The sequence below is a fragment of the Somniosus microcephalus genome, chromosome 8 (genome assembly GCF_052327205.1).
Source record: "Somniosus microcephalus isolate GS21.2 chromosome 8, FLI_Smic_1.0, whole genome shotgun sequence".
Lineage (NCBI taxonomy): Eukaryota > Metazoa > Chordata > Chondrichthyes > Squaliformes > Somniosidae > Somniosus > Somniosus microcephalus.
In genome coordinates, this window is record NC_140994.1 from 10988835 (window position 1) to 11010826 (window position 21992).

Genomic DNA, 21992 nt, shown 5'->3' on the forward strand with positions numbered 1-21992 from the left:
CAGCTGATGGTCCATTCCGAAGCCAACTAGATGATTGACAAGGAAATGTGGAAGAGCATTCCAGGGCTGACTTTGGCTCTGAACTCCCGATGGGAATGGGGGGGAGGAGGTGGTGAGGGAAGAGCCAGGCTACATTTAGCAGCTCACACTGATGGGAAGAAAGAAAGGACTTACACCTTTCATGGCCTCGGGCTGTCCCAAAGCGCTTTAAGCCAATGAAGTACTTGTTGAAGTGTGGTCACTGTTGTAATGTAGGAAATGTGGCAGCCAATTTGTGGACAGCAAGCTCCAACAAACAGCAATGTGAAAATGACCAGATAATCTGTTTTTTTTTTTTTTTTTTACTGATGTTGGTTGAGGGATCAATATTGGCCCCAGGACACCGGGGAGAACGCCCCTCCATTAAAATTGTATTTCTTCCTGTCGCACTATCTAGGCCGCTCCGTGTCCTGCAACAGCTTCAGCCAAAGGCCCAGTCGGTCCCAATCATTTGCCCACGCCACACTGAACCCAACGTGGGAGAGCATCTCTCAACCTGACTCCCCATGACTTTTCTCTTCTGCACAACTAATGATGGGGGCGGGGGGGTTGTCACTTACTCCAATTCTCATTCCAACACGCAGTCACCCCTCCTGGGATTACTCACTCCTGAATCCCCCTGTACTGAGATAGTTCACACTCCTAAACTTCCCTCTGTACCAATTACTGGAGATCCGTTGCTCTTTGAACCCTGACCCCCCCCCTCCTCCTCCTCCTCCTCTGCCCGCTTCCTTCTGGAGAAACATGCTGCGATTGGAACCTCAACATCTGGGGACAATGAAGGAGCAGGAGATCACAGTCTCAAGTTGCTGCCAGAGGCCCAGGACTTTAACCCCCTGTCCGTTCTCTTGACGTGTGTGACGTTGGGATTTCAAATCACGGCGGCCAAGCACAATCCAGAACAACGACGAGAGATCAGCAGGAGCTTCTTCAGCGCAAGTCAATGTGACGCCCCACACGGAAGCACAGCCAGAAAAGTCAGGATGCTACACACACACAAAAAAGCGATTTTCCCCTCACCAATTTTTTCTCCTCTCCTCCCCGGTTAAGGTTCCACGGGCGCCTGGCTACTATCCTGTACCTCGCCCCAAATGTCTAATTAAATAGTTTGTGACCCCAACAGTGAGCGCCAGCAGGCTCCTCTCCCACGGGGGGCATCACGGCCGAAACACCCAAAATCCGCGCACCCTGTCCAGCGGGAGTTACTGGATTATGATTGACAGAGGAACACTGGTTCATTTTTCCACACCACTCTAATTCAGGGTTACTTAGGGCAACTGTTGTGCCCCTACAATCAAACTGGCCGAGATCAGTATAACTGAGCACAGACCAGGCAATCATAGAATCCTACAGCCATTCGGCCCATCGTGCCTGTGCCAGCTCTTTAAAAGAGCTCTCCAATTAGTCCCACTGCCCCCTGCTCTTTCCCCATAGCCCTGCGAATTTTTCCTTTTCAAGCATTTATTCAATTCCTTTTTGAAAATTACTATTGAATCTGCCCTTTCAGGCAGCGCACTCCAGACCACAATTCCCCTCTGCGTAAAAAAAATTCTCATCTTACCGACCCTCCTGCCAATTAAAGTAGTTTCTCCTTATTTACTCTTATCAAAACCTCTCACGATTTTGAAGACTTCTATTAAATCCCCTCTTAACCTTCTCTGCGCTGCTCTAAGGAGAACAACCCCAGCTTCTCCAGTCTCTCCACATAACTGAAGTGCCTCATCCCCAGTACCATTCTGGTAAATCTCCTCCGCACCCTCCCCAAGGTCACTTTAAATTAAAGACTGGGCTAGACCTGGAGCCAGGTAACAACCTTACCGGCAGAAGGCCGTGATTGCACCAAACCTTTCCCCAGTAATCCAAAACTACACTTTTAATTACAATTACACAATTAGTGACCCCTTCACAGACTGTTTATAAGGAGGGGAAGCATTTTCCCTTTCCTGTAACTGTTCATTCTTTCAAAAAAAAAATGCAATCTTAAAAGCAGACTGTAAACACCCTCTAAAATAATAATAAAAACAGCAACACACACCAACTTACAAAAAAAAAAATCAACATTAATAAATCCATATTTGGTATTATAATATATACAATAAAGAATTGTTCTGGAGACATAAAATTAAGCAGGAAAGCAAGAAGAGAATGCAGCTGCAGGATTAAAATATTTAAGTGCTAAATCCTGCAATGCATTTGCAAAAAACAGTTTTATATAAATATAAATTATTGCAAAGAGCTAAATGTTGCAATAAATTTGCAAAAAAGTTTTATATAAATATAAATCATTGCAAAGAGCTAAATGTTGCAATAAATTTGCAAAAAACAGTTTTATATAAAAATAAATCATTGCAAACAGCTAAATCCCTTGTCTCTGCAACACACACTTTTGCAGGAAGTAGTTACAAATTCTCTATAGAATTGATACTTTCCCCCTCCCCCAGCTCTGCTGTTACTTAAAAAAAAATTTGCTCTGCAGTGTTACGTTTTTTTTTTCTCTCCCACCCCCCAAAAAAGTTTTGTTTTTTGGAAGATTTTGGGGTGGAAAAGTTGTTGATTTTGCCCACCCTGTGCAAGGCGACTCCGCGAAGCCCAGGGCGCCGCCATCTTGGAGGCTGAGGAACAAAGAGCACAGAGAATGAGGAGCGGCGCCACACTGCCAGCCAGCGCCCCCTGTTGTCCGGGAGGACCACATTGCTGCTGCTGCTCCCAGCTATTTAGGTGAACAATGCAATGTGCAACTAGGAACACAGGAACAGGAGGAGGCCATTCAATGAGATCATGGTTGATCTTCGACCCAACTTCATGTACCAGCCTTTGCACCATATCCCTTAATACCTTTGGTTAACAGAAAGCTATCAGTGTTAGATTTAAAATTAAGAATTGATCTAGTTTGCGGAAGAGAGTTCCAAACTTCTACCACCCTTTGTGTGTAGAAGTGTTTCCTAACTTAACTCCTGAAAGGTCTGGCTTTAATTTTTAGACTCTGCCGCCTGGTCCGAGACTCCTCAACCAGCGGAAATAGTTTCTCTCTATCTCCCCTATCAGTTCCCCTTAATACCTTGAAAACTTCAATCAAATCACCCCTTAACCTTCTAAATTCTAGGGAATACAACCCTAGTTTGTGTAATCTCTCATCATAATTTAACCCTTGGGGTCCGGGTATCATTCTGGTAAACCTACGCTGCACTCCCTCCAAGGCCAATATATCCTTCCTAAGGTGTGGTGCCCAGAACTGCTCACACTGCTCCAGGTGTGGTCTAACCAGGGCTTTGTACAGCTGCAGCATAACTTCTACCCCCTTGTATTCTAGTCCTCCAGATATAAAGGCCAGCATCCCATTAGCCTTTTTGATTATTTTCTGTACCTATTCATGACATTTTAATGATCGATGTACCTGGGCCCCCCAAGTCTCTTTGGACAGCCACTGTTTTTAGCCTTTCACCATTTAGAGAGTCCCCTGTTCTATCTTTTTTAGATCCAAAGTGGATGACCTCACATTTGCTTACATTGAAATCCATTTGCTACAGTTTCGTCCATTCACTTAATCTGTCGATATCCCTTTGTAATGTTATGCTTTCATCTAAACTGCCTACAGTGTCATCTATCTTTGTGTCATCGGCAAATTTGGATATTTAACTTTCTATGCCATCATCTAAGTCGTTAATAAATATTGCTAATAGAGGCCCCAACACAGATCCCTGCGAGACACCACTAGTTACCTTTCCTGATATGTATACCCTCGCATTTCTGGTATCATCCTTGTAAATCTTCTCTGCACCCTCTCCAGTGTCTCTATATCCTTTTTATAATATGGTGACCAGAACTGTACGCAGTACTCCAAGTGTGGTCTAACCAAGGTTCGATACAGGTTTAGCATAACTTCCCTACTTTTCAATTCTATCCCTCTAGAAATAAACCCTAGGGATTGGTTTGCTTTTTTTATGGCCTTCTTAACCTGTGTCGCAACTTTTAGTGATTTGTGTATTTGTACTCCGAGATCCCTTTGTTCCTCTACCCCACCTAGACCCGCACCCTCCAAGCAATATTTAGTTGAACAATGCAATGCGCATTTAAATGTAAATGCTTACATGGAATATACAGCACAGACACAGGCCATTCGGCAGCACTGGAGTGAGATGAAAAGAAAGAAATTTCTTTTATTTAAATGTATATGCTTACATAGAATTTACAGCACAGACACAGGCCATTCGGCCCAACTGGTCTATGCCATCGTTAATATGCTCCACACGAGCCTCCTCCCACCCCTCTTCATCTAAGTGTCAGCCGTGGCTCAGTGGGCAGCACTCTCGCCTCTGAGTCAGAAGGTTGTGGGTTCAAATCCCACTCCAGAGACTTGAGCACAAAAATCTAGTGACGCTCCAGTGCAGTACTGAGGGAGCGCCACACTGTTGAAGCTGCTGTCGAAAGAAATGTTTAATTGAGGCTCTGTCTACCCTCTCAGATGATCTGGTCATTATCACATTGCTGTTTGTGAGATCTTGCTGTGTGCAAATTGGCTGCTGTGTTTCCAACACTACGCTAGAGTCATACCTAACACTAAAGGAAGATGGCTGTGGTTGTTGGGGGCCAACCATCTCAGCCCCCGGACATCACTGCAGGAGTTCCTCAGGGCAGTGTCCGAGGCCCAACCATCTTCAGCTGCTTCATAAATGACCCTCCCTCCATACTAAGGCCAGAAGTAGGGATGCTCGCTGATGATTGCACAGTGTTCAGTTCCATTCGCAACTCCTCAGATAATGAAGCAGTCCATGCCCGCATGTAGCAAGACCAGGAGAACATTCAGGCTTGGGCTGATAAGAGGCAAGTAACATTTGCGCCACACAAGTGCCAGGCAATGACCATCTCCAACAAGAGAGAGTCTTAAACATTCACTCCCTCCACCACTGGCGCACCGTGGCTGCAGTGTGTACCATCTACAAGATGCACTGCAGCAACTCGCCAAGGCTTCTTCGGCAGCACCTCCCAAACCCGCGACCTCTACCACCTAGAAGGACAAGGGCAGCAGGCGCATGGGAACACCACCACCTCCAAGTTCCCCTCCAAGTCACACAATGTCCTGATTTGGAAATATATCGGCCGCTCCTTCATCGTCGCTGGGTCAAAATCCTGGAACTCCCTCCCTAACAGCACTGTGGGAGTACCTTCACCACACGGACTGCAGCGGTTCAAGAAGGCGGCTCACCACCACCTTCTCAAGGGCAACTAGGGATGGGCAATAAATGCCGGCCTTGCCAGCGATGCCCACATCCCGAGAATGAATTTTTTAAAACTGCAACAGTGACTACACTTCTAAAACTACTTCATTGGCTGTAATTGGGGGATATTCTGGAGTCATGAAAAACGCTATATGAGAATTTCCTGCTGCTTTCCTTGTATTTGCCAAACACTGTGACAGAAGAACGATATCATAGCACATTGCTGTCCTACTGGCACACAATGTCACTTTTCTGGCTATTTTCCCTCCCCATCAAGTGGTGCAACCTTCTCTGTTCCCAAGGGAGGAGGGCGTTGATCATTAACAGGTGCGGGGGGAGGTTGGGGGCGGGGGGAAGGGTGAGCGGGTGGTTGTTAGGTTAGCCTTGTGATGCATCATGGGTGCCCTTGGGTCCTGGAGCAATACTTGATTGCCGCAGGGAATGAGAGAGGAATTTCACAGGGATTTTCCTGAAATTTCTGGAGGTGGAGGTCTAGGTGGATTTGGAGCTCGAGCGGGAGGTGGATTTGGAGGAGGAGCTTGACGAAGTTCTGCTGGAATTCCCTCACTTCACCTCACTCTGCTCCTTTCATGCCCACTTTAAACTCAACCGCTTTGGCCAAGCTTTTGGTCGCCTTTCCTCATTTCTCCTTCTTTGGCCCAAGGCCCATTTGCCTTACATCTCCAGGAAAGATTTAAGGATGTTTTTCTAGGCCAGGCCTGGGGAGCAGCTGATCTGGCTCTTTGATATATCATGAGCTGCACAAATTAAATGATAATCTCCACATTCTTCCTTCCGTTCAGATCACCAAACATCAATCATTTGCGTTCCACATACTTCTGCCTTGGTGTCATCTCCCGCTCTGAGCTCAGATCCTCTCCTTGATTTACAAGCACTCATTGTGTGTGTGTGTGTGTGTGTCCTTTTATTCCATAACCGCACTACCTTGTTATGGCAATGCAATGAGCTTGTTGTATGACCTCAAAGTCATTGCATTCCCCGCACGTCAGGGCTGGTTTCCAAAGTTGTGCCAAGGCAACTGCCACCCCCCCCACCCCCCGCCACCCGCCGCAACCCAACCAGCAGCGGCCAGAGCCAGCCAGGGTGCACCTGTCGGCCAGAGTGACTGCCAGGCAATCCCCCCCCCACCACCCCCCCCCCCCCGCCCACTTCACCCCCAGTGCGAGCAGTCCAGCCAGGCAGCAGCTATAAAACCCTCAGGGGGGCCCTTTGTCCTGTTGTAGCACAGCAGCTCGCTCGCTGCACAGATCACAGAGCAGCTTCAGGTCTCCCCCCCCGCCCGCTTAGCCGACTCGGAAAGGATCGGGCATGGATGCTGATGTGGAAATCAGCTCACTGATCGACAAGATGGAATTCAAGGAGAGCTTGGAGAGAGTGGATAAGGATGTACGTATTATTGAACACAAATATACCAGGGCAGCTTCTGGGAGCTAGACGTATACTTGGAAAGGAAAGAGGTTGCAGGGCGATGGGGAAAGAGCTGGCGAGGGGGACTAATTGGAGAGAATCTTTCAAAGAGCCGGCACAGGCACGATGGGCCGAATGGGCTCCTCCTGTGCCGTAAACCTCTATGAAACTTCTAAAATGATTCTTAATGGATCGACGGAGGGCGTGAAAAATATTGTATAATTAGCACCATGCACAGGGAGTGAAATTCTAGCTGTTGTCCTTCTAACCTTGGCCAATGGGTTTGCGAATCCTTGGAAAAACGCTACTTACAGCGTTTCCCCCCCCACCCCCCGAGCCCCCCGGCTCTTCCACCAAGGTTACCACAAGTGAGCAGGAAAAGCACCCCCCCCCCTCCCCCACTACCACCTATGAGCCTATCGAAGTGTGGTTAGCGTGTGCTTAAGTGTAGAAGAGAAGGCTCGGAGGTAGGAGATATTAGTCAAGCATTCAAGATCCTTAAGGGAATCAATAAACTGAGCCCTGATATTACGTCTGAGATTGGCACCAGGGGGCACAGGGCCCAAGCTTGGTAGAGGGAAGGAGCACAGACAGTTTTAGATCTAATTGCATTACACAGAGGGTGAGGAACGTGCGGAGTGGACGACCTAGGGAGACAGATAGCGAGGGAGCATTTAAGGGAGAATTGGAAAGATATTTGAGGGGGGGTGGGCAATCGAGGGGGTGCTGGTTTTCAGGGTAGCACTCTCGCCTCTAAGTCAGAAGGTTGTGGGCTCGAATCCTACTCTAGAGACCTGAGCACATAATCCAGGCTGACACACCCAGTGCGGTGCTGAGGGTGTGCTGCACTATCAGAGGTGCTGCACTGTCGGAGGCGCCGTCTTTCGGATGAGACGTTAAACCGAGGCCCCGTCTGCTCCCTCAGGTAGCACCATTTCGGAGAAGAGCAGGGGAGTTCTCCCCAGTGTCTGAGCTAATATTTATCCTTCATATAATGTGTGTGTAAAAACAGATGATCTGGGTCATTATCACATTGCTGTTTGTGGGAGCTTGCTGTGCGAAGATTGACTGCCGCGTTTCCGACATTACAACAACGACTCCACTTGCAAAAGTATTTAATTGGCTGTAAGGTGCTTTGGGACGTCCTGAGGTCATGAAAAGTGCTATATAAATACAATTCTATTTTTATGTAACAAGGGTTAAACATTTGAATCTTAAAATAGCGAGCAAAAGGATTTGATAGGAACAATCCCCCTGATGAAAACGTTTGCATAATCTTCCTCTGTGTGCTTCTAAAAGGCAATCCTGACCTTGTTTATTTTAGTGCTTTAAGATAGACAAAAACTGACACCAACCCAAAGGAAAAAGAGCTGCATTTATATAGCGCCTTTCAGGACCTCAGGATATCCCAAGGCGCTTTAGAGCCAATGAAGACAGATTATTATCTGAATGGCAATAGATTGGGAAAAGGGGAAGTGCAACGAGACCTGGGTGTCCTTGTGCACCAGTCGCTGAAGGCAAGCATGCAGGTGCAGCAGGCGGTTAAGAAGACAAATGGTATGTTGGCCTTCGTAGCGAGAGGATTCGAGTACAGGAGCAAAGATGTCTTGCTGCAGTTGTACAGGGCCTTGGTGAGACCACACCTTGAGTATTGTGTGCAGTTTTGGTCGCCTTATCTGAGAAAGGATGTTCTTGCCATGGAGGGAGTGCAGCGAAGATTCACCAGACTGATACTGTACCTGGGATGGCAGGAATGACGTATGAGGAGAGATTGGGTCGATTGGTCTTATACTCGCTGGAGTTTAGAATGAGAGGGGATCTCATTGAAACTTATAAAATTCTAACAGGACTAGACAGACTAGATGCAGGAAGGATGTTCCCGATGGCGGGGGAGTCCAGAACCAGGGGTCACAGTCTAAAGATAAGGGGTAAGCCACTTAGGACAGAGATGAGGAGGAATTTCTTCACCCAGAGAGTGGTGAACCTGTGGAATTCTCTACCACAGAAGGCAGTTGAGGCCAATTCATTAAATATATTCAAGAAGGAGTTAGATATATTTCTTAAGGCTAAAGGGATCAAGGGATATGGGGAGAAAGCAGGGACAGGGTATTGAGTTTGGATGATCAGCCATGATCGCATTGAATGGTGGAGCAGGCTCGAGGGGCCGAATGGCCGACTCCTGCTCCTATCTTCTATGTTTCTATGTTAAGTACTATTCTGAAGTGTAGTCACTGTTGCAATGCAGGGACAGCGGCAGCCAATTTGTGCACAGCAAGACCTCACAAGCAGCCATGTGATCAATGACCAGATCATCTGTTTTAGTTGTTGGTTGACACAGCGAAGAATCTCTGCAGAAAGAGGAGTGATACTGAAGAGAAAGCTCCACAAAGTAAAGATTCCCACATCCCAATAAAATACAAAAAAAAAATGAAACTTTTGTTCTTTCCCCATTTTTTTGGTAGAAAATCCGGTGTTGCAAGTTGACGATCAACAGAATAGACACCGTGGATCTGGAAGAGGAGAAATACAGGGAGTCGGCTAAAAGCAGCAGCTTTCTGTCAGTAAAGGTAACTGTCGCTCGGACACACCACTGAGGCACGTTAAACCCTCTCTGGGGTGTGAGTGTCATAGAACAAACTCAACGCAGTGAGTCACCTGATACAGTAACACTGCAGTGTGGGTCACGTGATACAGGATCGCTAGTGGGTCATTTTTTTATTATCCGTTCATGGGATGTGGGTGTTGCTGGCAAGGCCAGCATTTATTGCCCATCCCTAATTGCCCTTGAGAAGGTGGTGGTGAGCCACCTTCTTAAATTGTTGCAGTCCGTGTGGTGAAGGTGCTCTCGCAGTGCTGTTAGGGAGGGAGTTCCAGGATTTTAACCCAGCGACGATGAAGGAATGGCTGATATATTTCCAAGTCAGGATGATGTGTGACTTGGAGGGGAACTTGGAGGTGGTGGTGTTCCCATGCGCCTGCTACCCTTGTCCTTCTCGGTGGAAGAGGTCGCGGGTTTGGGAGGTGCTGTCGAAGAAGCCTTGTCGAGTTACTGCAGTGCATCTTGTAGGTGGTACACACGGCAGCCACAGTGCACCAGTGGTGGAGGGAGAGAGTGTTTAGGGTGGTGGATGGGGTACCAATCAAGCGGGTTGCTTTGTCTTGGATGGTGTCGAGCTTCTTGAGTGTTGTTGGAGCTGTATTCATCCAGGCAAGTGGAAAGTATTCCATCACACTCCTGACTTGTGCCTTGTAGATGGTGGAAAGGCTTTGGGGAGTCAGAAGGTGAGACACTCACCCCAGAATACCCAGCCTCTGACCTGCTCTTGTTGCCACAGTATTTATGTGGCTGGTCCAGTTAAGTTTCTGGTCAATGGTGATCCCCAGGATGTTGATGGTGGGGGATTCGGCGATGGTAATACCATTGAATGTCAAGGGGCAGTGGTTAGACTCTCACTTGTTGGAGATAGTCATTGCCTGGCACTTGTGTGGCACGAATGTTACCTGCCACTTATCAGCCCAAGCCTGAATGTTGTTCAGGTCTTGCTGTATGTGGGCATGGACTGCTTCATTATCTGAGGAGTTGCGAATGGCACTGAACACTGTGCAGTCATCAGTAAAATCCCCACTTCTGACCTTATGATGGAGGGAAGGTCATTGATGAAGCAGCTGAAGATGGTTGGGCCTAGGACACTGCCCTGAGGAACTCCTGCAATGATATCCTGGGGCTGTGATAATTGACCTCCAACCACCACAACCATCTTCCTTTGTGCTAGGTATGACTCCAGCCAGTGGAGAGTTTTCCCCGATTCCCATTGACTTCAGTTTTACTAGGGCTCCTTGATGCCACACTCGGCCAAATGCTGCCTTGATGTCAAGGGCAGTCACTCTCAGCTCACCGCTGGAATTCAGCTCCTTTGTCCATGTTTGGACCAAGGCTGTAATGAGGTCTGAAGCCGAGTGCTCCTGACGGAACCCAAACTGGGCATCAGTGAGCAGGTTATTGGTGAGTAAGTGCCGCTTGATAGCACTGTCAACGACACCTTCCATCACTTTGCTGATGATTGAGAGTAGACAGCTGGGGCGGCAATTGGCCGGATTGGATTTGTCCTGCTTTTTGTGGACAGGACATACCTGGGCAGTTGTCCACATTGTCGGGTAGATGCCAGTGTTGTAGCTGTACTGGAACAGCTTGGCTAGAGGCGCGGCTAGTTCTGGAGCACAAGTCTTCAGCACGATAGCCGGGATGTTGTCGGTGCCCAGAGCCTTTGCTGTATCCAGTGCGCTCAGCCGTTTCTTGATATCACGTGGAGTGAATCGAATTGGCTGAAGACTAGCTTCTGTGATGGTACAGTATTGCTGCAGAGTGGTTCATGTGACACAGTATCACTGCAGAGTGGGTCATGTGATACCGTATCGCTAGTGGGTCATGTGACACAGTATCGCTGCAGTGTGGGTCATGTGACACAGTATCACTGCAAAGTGGGTCATGTGATACAGTATCACTGCAGTGTGAGTCATGTGACAGTATCGCTCCAGTGTGGGTCATGTGACACAGTATCACTGCAAAGTGGGTCATGTGACACAGTATCGCTCCAGTGTGGGTCATGTGACACAGTATCGCTCCAGCGTGGGTCATGTGACACAGTATCGCTGCAGTGTGAGTCATGTGACACAGTATCGCTCCAGTGTGGGTCATGTGACACAGTATCGCTCCAGCGTGGGTCATGTGACACAGTATCGCTGCAGTGTGAGTCATGTGACACAGTATCGCTCCAGTGTGGGTCATGTGACACAGTATCGCTCCAGCGTGGGTCATGTGACACAGTATCGCTCCAGTGTGAGTCATGTGACACAGTATCGCTCCAGTGTGGGTCATGTGACACAGTATCGCTCCAGTGTGGGTCATGTGACACAGTATCGCTGCCGTGTGGGTCATGTGACACAGTATCGCTCCAGTGTGGGTCATGTGATACAGTATCGCTCCAGCGTGGGTCATGTGACACAGTATCGCTGCAGTGTGGGTCATGTGATACAGTATCGCTGCAGTGTGAGTCATGTGATACAGTATCCGGGACAGTATTGCCACGAGCAAACAATAAATGCTGATACAATTGGGGTAGACACCAGGAATAGCAGTGCCCCCCACTGGATTTAACACATCTCCCAAAGTCAATATTAGCCCCCCTTGTGTGCACTGTCACGGGAGATCAACGAGCAACCTTGGAACCAGCTATCAGGTCACGTCAGCATCTCCTCCTCTCCCTGAATGAGTGTGCTTGTTGCTTTAATAGTGCTGCAGCTTTGTTCAACAGCTGTTTTAAGACACCGAGATTTATTCAGTGACCTTTGTTTTAATTTCTCGCTGCCAATAACGTTTGCACCTGCTGCTCTGCTCAGGTCTGGAGCCATCCACTGGGGGAGGGGGCCGGTGTCTGCAGCGCGGTCCACACTAGACCTCCACCGTAAAGACTTGAGTTTACGTCTAGCCTGACCTGAAGGCAGGAAAGTCTGCTAATCTCCAAGTAAGACTCTTACTTGGGCAGTCTCAGCCGGCTCCTGGTGCGTGCAGAACCACTACTCAAAAGCACCACAGTTCCTTCCACTGCATCACCTCCGGCACAGGCACGATGGGCCGAATGGCCTCCTTCTGCGCTGTAAGATTCTACGAGATCGCTTTTAGGGTGAGCGGCGCGGGCAATGGAAAATAGGTCCTCTTGGGGCAGAATAACAAGAATTTATCCTTCACCTCACCTTGTTCTCTCCCTGGGAGCACTGGGTTGGAAAAAAAATTCATTCTGGGGGATGTGGGTGTCGCTGGCAAGGCCACCATTTATTGCCCATCCCCTACTTGCCCTGTGAAGGTGGCGGTGGGCCGTCTTCTTGAACCGTTAGTGGTTTGTTACAGTTCAGGGGCTCGCTTCAGGCCACTTCAGAGGGCAGTTAAGAGGCAACCACGTTGGTGTGGGACTGGAGTCACAAATAGGCCCAGACCGGGTGAGGACGGCAGGTTTCCTTCCCTACAGGACGTCAGTGAACCAGTTGGGTTTTCACGACAATCCGACAGCTTCATGGTCACTTTTACTGATGCGAGGGTGCCGACACTGGGTGCCTGCAATGGCAAAGCGCCCCATTCCCCCAGCACTGACATCCCTCACTTTGATTAGCACGACTTTAACAAGAACAGAAGAATTAGGAGCAGGAGTCGGCCATACGGCCCCTCGAGCCTGCTCCGCCACTCAATAAGATCATGGCTGATCTTCGACCTCAACTCCACTTTCCCGCCAGATCCCCATATCCCTTGATTCCCCTAGAGTCCAAAAATCTATCGATCTCAGCCTTGAATATACTCAACGACTGAGCCTCCACAGCCCTCTGGGGTAGAGAATTCCAAAGATTCACAACCCTCTGAGTGAAGAAATTCCTCCTCATCTCAGTCCTAAATGGCCGGCCCCTTATCCTGAGACTGTGACCCCTGGTTCTAGACACTCTAGCCAGGGGAAATAACCTCTGTTTACCTTTTCAAAAATATATAGTTTGCCAAGAGAGTGAAAGAGTGAACCCTCCCCCCTTCAGTTAACAGAGTGAAACTGGGCTGATGCCAGGACGAGACAGAGGGCCCTGGAGACTTTTGTTTTTGGCATGCGTTAGAAATCACAGAGTGTGACATCTCAAAAACAAATTCTAAATAAAATCATCGCGAGGGCAGGGGGTGGTTGGTGCAGGATTAGTACTGGAAATCTCAGCTGTCACCACGGCCTCCTGGTGATTGATTGGTCCGTGGTGACGTCTATTTGGTCAGTCAGCATGAGGCAGTGCTGTGCTCGACTATCCAGGAACACATAGGCACGGCCGCGACAAGACTTCTCCGATCTTCTCCCGCTACTTTCTCCAATCGAGTATGTCAGTCCCGCAGAATGGCCTATTTCCCATTTCCTGGCTGCGGTGCCAGCATTGAGTGCTCTCTCAGCACGGGTTAGATACAGAGTAAAGCTCCCACTACACTGTCCCATCAATCACTCCCAGGGCAGGTACAGCACGGGTTAGATACAGAGTAAAGCTCCCTCTACACTGTCCCATCAAACACTCCCAGGGCAGGCACAGCACGGGTTAGATACAGCGTAAAGCTCCCTCTACACTGTCCCATCAAACACTCCCAGGGCAGGCACAGCACGGGTTAGATACAGAGTAAAGCTTCCTCTACACTGCCACATCCAACACTCCTGGGGCAGGTACAGCACGTGTTAGATGCAGAGTAAAGCTCCCTCTACACTGCCCCATCAAACACTCCTGGGGCAGGTACAGCACAGGGTTAGATACAGATTAAAGCACCCTCTACATTGTCCCATCAAACACTCCCAGGGCAGGTACAGCACAGGTTAGATACAGAGTAAAGCTCCCTCTACACTGTCCCATCAAACACTCCCAGGGCAGGTACAATACGGGTTAGATACAGAGTAAAGCTCCCTCTACACCGTCCCATCAAACGCTCCCAGGGCAGGTACAGTACGGGTTAGATACAGAGTAAATCTCCCTCTACACTGTCCCATCAAACACTCCCAGGGCAGGTACAGCATGGGTTAGATACAGAGTAAAGCTCCCTCTACACTGTCCCATCAAACACTCCCAGGGCAGGTACAGCACGGGTTAGATACAGAGTAAAGCTCCCTCTACACTGTCCCCATCAAACATTCCCAGGGCAGGTACAGCACGGGTTAGATGCAGAGTAAAGCTCCCTCTACACTGTCCCAAACAACACTCCCAGGGCAGGTACAGCACAGGTTAGATACAGAGTAAAGCTCCCTCTACACTGTCCCATCAAACGCTCCCAGGGCAGGTACAGTACGGGTTAGATACAGAGTAAAGCTCCCTCTACACTGCCCCATCAAACACTCCCAGGGCAGGTACAGCATGGGTTAGATACAGAGTAAAGCTCCCTCTATGCTGTCCAGTCATACACTCCCAGGGCAGGTACAGCACGGGCTAGATACAGATTAAAGCTCCCTCGACACTCTCCCATCAAGCACTCCCAGAGCAGGTACAGCACGGGTTAGATACAGAGTAAAGCTCCCTCTACACTGTCCCGTCAAACACTCCCAGGGCAGGTACAGCACGGGTTAGATACAGAGTAAAGCTCCCTCTACAAGTCGGACGGTTTACACCTGAACCAGAGGGGAACCAATATCCTTGCGGGGAGGTTTGCTAGCACTGCTGGGGGGGGTTTAAACTAACTTGGCAGGGGGATGGGGTACAGAGTGGAGCTATAGTAGGGGGTGATTTACAGCCAAATACAGAGGGAAAAACAAGTCAGCTGGGAAGGCAAAGCAAATATGTGAAGGCAAAAGAGAATATGGCAGGGCTGGAAGGCATTTATTTTAATGCAAGGAGTCTTGCAAATAAGGTGGATGAACTGAAGTTGTTGTTGAACACATGGGAGTACGATATTGTTGCTATCACGGAGACATGGTTGAGGGAGGGTCAGGACTGGCAGCTCAATATTCCGGGGTATAGAATCTTCAGGCGAGACAGAGGGGGGTGTAAAAGGGGAGGGGGTGTTGCAATATTAATTAAGGAGTCAATTACTGCTGTTAGGAGGGATGATATATTAGCGGGTTCCTCTAATGAGGCCATATGGGTAGAACTTAAAAACAAAAAGGAGGCAAGCACTTTGCTGGGAGTGTACTATAGGCCCCCAAACAGTCAGGGGGAGATAGAGGAACAGATATGTAGGCAAATCTCAGAAAAGTGCGAAAATAATAGGGTAATAATAGTGGGGGATTTCAACTTCCCCAATATAAATTGGGATAGTCAGAGTGTGAAAGGCTTAGAGGGTGCAGAATTCTTAAAGTGCATCCAGGAGAGCTTTTTGAGCCAACATGTAGAAAGTCCTACAAGAGAGGGGGCGGTACTGGACCTAATTCTGGGGAATGTAGCCGGGCAAGTGGTGGAAGTGTCAGTAGGAGAGCATTTTGGCGACAGTGACCACAATTCGGTGAGATTTAAGGTGGTCATGGAAAAAGACAAAGACGGCCCGGAAATAAGGGTTCTAAATTGGGGGAAGGCCGATTTTAATATGATAAGGCAGGATCTGGCCAAATTGGACTGGGAGCAGCTACTTATAGGAAAATCCGCATCAAAACAGTGGGAGACTTTCAGAAGGGAAATAGAGAGAGTACAACGCCAACATGTTCCTGTAAAGGTCAAGGGTGGGACCAACAAGCAAAGGGAACCTTGGATGACAAGGGATATACAAAAATGCATTAGAAATAAAAGGGGGGCTTTTGGCAATTACAAAAGACTAAAGACGGAAGAAGCCCTAGAGGAGTATAAAAAATGCAGGGGCATACTTAAAAAAGAAATTAGGAGGGCGAGGAGGGGCCATGAAATAACACTGGCGAGCAAAATAAAGGAAAATCCTAAGATGTTTTATAAGTATATTAAGGGCAAGAGGATAACCAGGGAAAGGGTAGGGCCCATTAGGGACCAAAGTGGCAATCTGTGTGTAGAGCCAGATGATGTAGGCGGGGTTTTAAATGAATTTTTTGCATCTGTGTTCACTATGGAGAAAGACGATGCAGACATAGAAATCGGGCAAGGGGGCTGTGACATACTTGAACATATTAGCATCGAGAGGGAGGAGGTGCTAGCGGTTTTAGCAGGCCAAAAAGTGGATAAATCCCCAGGCCCAGACGAGATGTATCCCAGGCTGCTGTGGGAGGCAAAGGAGGAGATTGCAGGGGCTCTGACACAAATTTTCAGAACCTCTCTGGCCACAGGGGATGTACCAGAGGACTGGAGAACAGCTAACGTAGTACCATTATTCAAGAAGGGTAGCAGGGATAAACCAGGGAATTACAGGCCAGTGAGCCTAACATCTGTGGTAGGGAAATTATTGGAAAAAATTCTGAGGGACAAAATTAGTCTCCACTTGGAGAGGCAAGGATTAATCGGGGATAGTCAGCATGGCTTTGTCAAGGGTAAATCATGTCTGACAAATCTGATTGAATTTTTCGAGGGGGTGACTAGGGGGGTGGATGAGGGAAATGCTGTGGATGTGGTTTACATGGACTTCAGTAAAGCTTTTGACAAAGTCCCGCATAGGAGACTGGTCAAGAAGGTAAGAGCCCATGGGATCCAGGGTGCCTTGGCGCGTTGGATCCTAAACTGGCTGAGTGGCAGGAGGCAGAGGGTGATGGTCGAAGGTTGCTTTTGTGACTGGAAGCCTGTGTCCAGTGGGGTACCTCAGGGATCGGTGCTGGGTCCCTTGTTGTTTGTGATCTACATAAATGATTTGGATGAGAATGTAAAAGGTATGATCAGTAAGTTCGCAGATGACACGAAAATTGGTGGGGTGGTAAATTGTGAGGAGGAAAGCCTCAGGCTACAGGACGATATAAACGGGTTGGTCAGATGGGCGGAAAAGTGGCAAATGGAATTTAACCCTGAAAAGTGCGAGGTGATGCATTTTGGACGGACAAATAAGGCAAGGGAATACACAATGAGTGGTAGGACCCTAGGAAGTACAGAGGGTCAGAGGGACCTTGGTGTACATGTACATAGATCCCTGAAGGCAGCGGAACAGGTAGATAAGGTGGTTAAAAAGGCATATGGGATACTTGCCTTCATTAGCCGAGGCATAGAATATAAGAGCAGGGAGGTTATGATGGAACTGTACAAAACGCTGGTGAGGCCACAGCTGGAGTACTGTGTGCAGTTCTGGTCGCCTCACTATAGGAAGGATGTGATTGCTTTGGAGAGGGTGCAGAGAAGATTCACCAGGATGTTACCTGGGATGGCGCGCCTCAGCTATGAAGAGAGGCTGGACAGGCTGGGGTTGTTTTCCTTGGAGCAAAGAAGGCTGAGGGGGGACCTGATTGAGGTGTACAAAATGATGAGGGGCATAGATAGGGTAGACAAAGAGGAACTTTTCCCCTTAGTAGGGGGGTCAATAACAAGGGGGCATAGATTCAGGGTAAGGGGCAGGAGATTTAGAGGGGATTTGAGGAGGAACTTTTTCACCCAGAGGGTGGTTGGAATGTGGAACTCAATGCCTGAAAGGGTGGTAGAGGCAGGAACCCTCACAACATTCAAGAAGCATTTGGATGAGCACTTGAAATGCCATTGCATACAAGGCTATGGACCAAATGCTGGAAAATGGGATTAGACTGGACAGGGATGGATGGGCGGCGCAGACACGATGGGCCGAAGGGCCTCTTTCTGTGCTGTAAAACTCTATGACTCTATGACTCTACACTGTCCCCATCAAACACTCCCAGGGCAGGTACAGCACGGGTTAGATACAGAGTAAAGCTTCCTCTACACTGCCACATCCAACACTCCTGGGGCAGGTACAGCACGGGTTAGATGCAGAGTAAAGCTCCCTCTACACTGCCCCATCAAACACTCCTGGGGCAGGTACAGCACAGGGTTAGATACAGATTAAAGCACCCTTTACATTGTCCCATCAAACACTCCTAGGGCAGGTACAGCACGGGTTAGATACAGAGTAAAGCTCCCTCTACACTGACCCATCAGACACTCCCAGGGCAGGTACAGCACGGGTTAGATACAGAGTAAAGCTCCCTCTACACTGTCCTGTCAACACTCCCAGGGCAGGAACAGCACGGGTTAGATACAGAGTAAAGCTCCCTCTACACTGTCCCATCAAACACTCCCAGGGAAGGTACAGCACGGTTTAGATACAGAGTAACGCTCCCTCTACACTGTCCCATCAAACAACCCCAGGGCAGGTACAGCATGGGTTAGATACAGAGTAAAGCTCCCTCTACACTGTCCCATCAAACACTCCCAGGGCAGGTACAGCACGGGTTAGATACAGAGTAAAGCTCCCTCTACACTCTCCCATCAAACACTCCCAAGTTTCTATGATTTTTTTCTGTGTGTCACTTTTCTCCTTCATCTCTTCGTTCGCGTTTCCCTTTCGTGTTTCTCTCTCCCCCCTCAGTGCACTCCTTCCCGCTTTATGGTAACCCTCCAGTTCTCCTCCAGTGTGTAAGCTCAGGGTCCTGTAGCTACAGGAAGCCCGAAGTAATAATCTAGGTCATGCTGAACTTTATTTTGTTGTTATTAACCATCTACATTAGAGTGATGAAAGAATGAGGAAGACGTCAGGGGATCTGCGTGAAGAAATAATAAATCTTGGTGGAATCGAAAATTTAATTGAACTTCGAAAGAGGAGAAAAAACAGGAAGAAGGTTCCAGCTCCTGAACCGGTGGCGGAGCCAGAGGAAATTGTAAGTGTATAGTTTAAAAAATAAATACAGGGCCAGATAATATTGCTGCGACATTAGTGAATGAACACTTAACACTTTCACCGACATTCCTTCATTTTGTTTACGGGAAGCGGGTTATCACCCGCGCTGGGACAGGGTTAGGGTTAGATTTAAGGAAAGGTGTTAAACACCGTCTGTTAATGTCACCTGTAGTCATTTTTATTCAACGGAGGTGGGCGCAGAATTTCCTGGGTCTGCGCCTGGGTTGAGTGAGCATCAGAAAAAGGAAAGTCTTGCGTTTCTCCAGCACCTTTCACGACCACCGGATGTCCCAAAGGGCTTTGTAGCCTGAAAGAAACCCACCCTAATCCCACTTTCCCCTCAATTCCATTTAAATTAACGCAGGTACAACAGATTTTTTAAAATAATCGAAGAATTAAAGACTTTGTTGGGATTCAAATCAAGGCCCTGAGCCCATCAGCCAACCAACTGAGCCACCTGACCCAGTTGGGAAGGGATGTAGGTCTTTTGTTTTCGATTGGGGAACTGGGTCTTGCGGTGGATTAGATAATTGTGCCCTCACTGCTAAAACCAACAGAGTGAGATGGGGTGAGGTTTGGGAATTCCCCCTCCAGATATCAGTGGGCATAAGCCTTGGTACAATCTCATTGGGAAAGATAATAAGGAAGAGGAATGGGGAAAGTCATTAGGTGCATTTTGGCTCTGTCAGTGTGTTGTGTACTGAGAGTCCCAATAATGTGACTGTCTGAGAGTTCTAATGGTGAGACTCACTCTTTGAGATGGATTCTGAGGGCGAGACTCACTCTTTGAGATGGATTCTGAGGGCGAGACTCACTCTTTGAGATGGATTCTGAGGGCGAGACTCACTCTTTGAGATGGATTCTGAGGGCGAGACTCACTCTTTGAGATGGATTCTGAGGGTGAGACTCACTCTTTGTGTTACGGTACGGTGATGGACCCAAGTGCAGGCAGGCAGCCAAGGACTAGAGAGAACGTAAAACTGAAAAGATGCTTCTTCAGAAGACTCCCCAAACACAGGGTGAGACCCGGGACAGAGCAAAACCCAAAAGTAGCTTTCTCAGAAGGTTTCCCAAAAACACAGGGTGAGACCCGAGACAGAGCAAAACCCAAAAGTAGCTTCTAAGAAGGTTTACCAAAACACAGGGTGAGACCCGAGACCAAGCAAAACCCAAAAGAAGCTTCTCCAGGAGGTTCCTCAAACACAGGACAAACAGAACACTGTTACTTGCAGGCATGAGAACTCAAGCCTGAGCCCAGAGGACAGGAAACAGGAAGCTTAAATAACAGGCCTGATTGGTCACATGACACAATTATTCAAATGAGACACAGGAGAGCCAAATACTTTAATAAGACACAGGTGAGGAGAGAGGTCCAGAGGCATGGCAGCAGTGTACAGAGGCATCCAAAACCGCCCCCTGGCGGCCAACAGAGGAACGTGTAGCCGGAACCCTGACACTTTGAGATGGATTCTGAGGGCGAGACTCTCTCTTTGAGATGGATTCTGAGGGCGAGACTCTCTCTTTGAGATGGATTCTGAGGGCGAGACTCTCTCTTTTGAGAATTATTTTTTGTTTCCAGACTGGTCCAGTTGCGGTCCCAGTGTTTCTGAATGCTGCGGTCCAGGGAAAAATCAAAATCGTCGAGAAATATCTGGCAGACGGAGGAAGCCCTGACGTCTGTGATGAGGTCAGTGCAGAATTTCAACCTCTGGGAGGTATTTTTTTCCCCCTGATAGAGCTGTCCTGTTTTTTTTTATCCCAATATTTCTGCCAGAGCCGCACTATTCCTGGCCTCCACTCAGTATGGTTCTGACATGATCTCAGCTCATCTGAGCAATGAAGGGGAACAACAAACATCCTCTGCTTATCACTTATCAGCTGGTCGAAAAAACAAGAAGTTGCATTTATATAGCGCCTTTTAATGTAGTTAAAACATCCCAAGGTGCTTCACAGGAGCTTTGACGAACAAAATTTGACACCGAGCCATGTAAGGAGATATTAGGACAGACGACCAAAGACTTTGGTCAAAGAGGTAGGTTTTAAGGAGCGTCTTAAAGGAGGAAAAAGAGGTTTAGGGAGGGAATTCATTTAGGGCCCCAGGCAGCTCATAATAATAATTCAACTTTATTGTCATTGTACAATGCACAAGTACATGAACAACGAAATGTGATCTTGCAAGCTCCCATGAGTCCAGTACAAATAACATTAACATTAAACGTAAATAGCACCGTCCTGGGAGAAGCAAAGCCGCTGCGTCTGTGCGCGCCGCCATTCCATTTCCACCATTCCTCCTGTCCGACAATCTTCAGCCCAACGCCCGGGCCTGCTCACCAGCCGCCCCTCCCGGGGCTCCTTCCGTGACCTTCTCACCAACCGCCCCTCCTCGGGGCTCCTTCCGTGACCTTCTGCACCTGGTCTTCCCTGATGTTCACCCCTCCAGGTACTAACTGTGATGAAATATTCCATTCATCACTGCCTGTGACTGTGGTCGGTTTCAGTGTCATTTCCCTTCCCCCAGTCCTCATTGTATTGTTCATTGGAATGTGCTGGAATGTGCTGTGTGTAGGGCTCCGCCCATACCTGGGCCCCTTTTGTAAGCTAGCTCAGTCTGGCCTCAGTCTCCAGAAGGAAGACATCTCTCTCTCTTACGTGTTACTTTCTAAGTTAATAAAAGCCTTATTTTGTTTCGCTAACATCGGGTCTCGGAATTATTGAGGCACATCACTAACCAGGCCTGGCTCTGCTTAGCTTCCAAGCCTTGCCAGTGACCCTGTCCCTAGTCCCAGGAACAGGGCTGGGGGCACGGCCGCCAATGGGGGAGCGAATAAAATCGGGGGATGCGCAAGAGGTCAGAATTGGAGGAGCGCAGAAATCTGGGAAGGTTGTAGGGCTGGAGGAGGTTACAGAGATAGAGAGAGGGGCGAGGGCCAGGTACGTCGTAAGGGCGTTGAGCAACAGCGGAGCCGGTTTGGTTGTGATGCCTCTCTCCTCTGATGCAACAACAACTTGCATTTATACAGCACCTTTAATGTAGAAAA

At 48.4% G+C, this 21992-nt stretch overlaps 1 protein-coding gene across 3 annotated transcripts in view; it reads left to right on the plus strand.

Moving 5' to 3' along the window:
* Positions 1-6468: 6468 nt before the first annotated feature.
* Positions 6469-21992, plus strand: part of LOC147113313 (uncharacterized) — a 30604-nt gene continuing 15080 nt past the window's right edge. Inside the window, exons 1-4 of one of the 3 annotated variants that reach the window (XM_085994242.1) lie at positions 6470-6662; positions 9146-9250; positions 18785-18934; positions 20534-20641. In XM_085994242.1, coding sequence (XP_085850368.1) covers positions 6585-6662; positions 9146-9250; positions 18785-18934; positions 20534-20641 — 441 coding nt within the window. In that variant the 5' untranslated portion in view covers positions 6470-6584. Of the gene's footprint in view, positions 6663-9145; positions 9251-18784; positions 18935-20533; positions 20642-21992 lie in introns of all 3 variants that reach the window. The other 2 variants (XM_085994241.1, XM_085994243.1) reach the window with 2 other exon arrangements.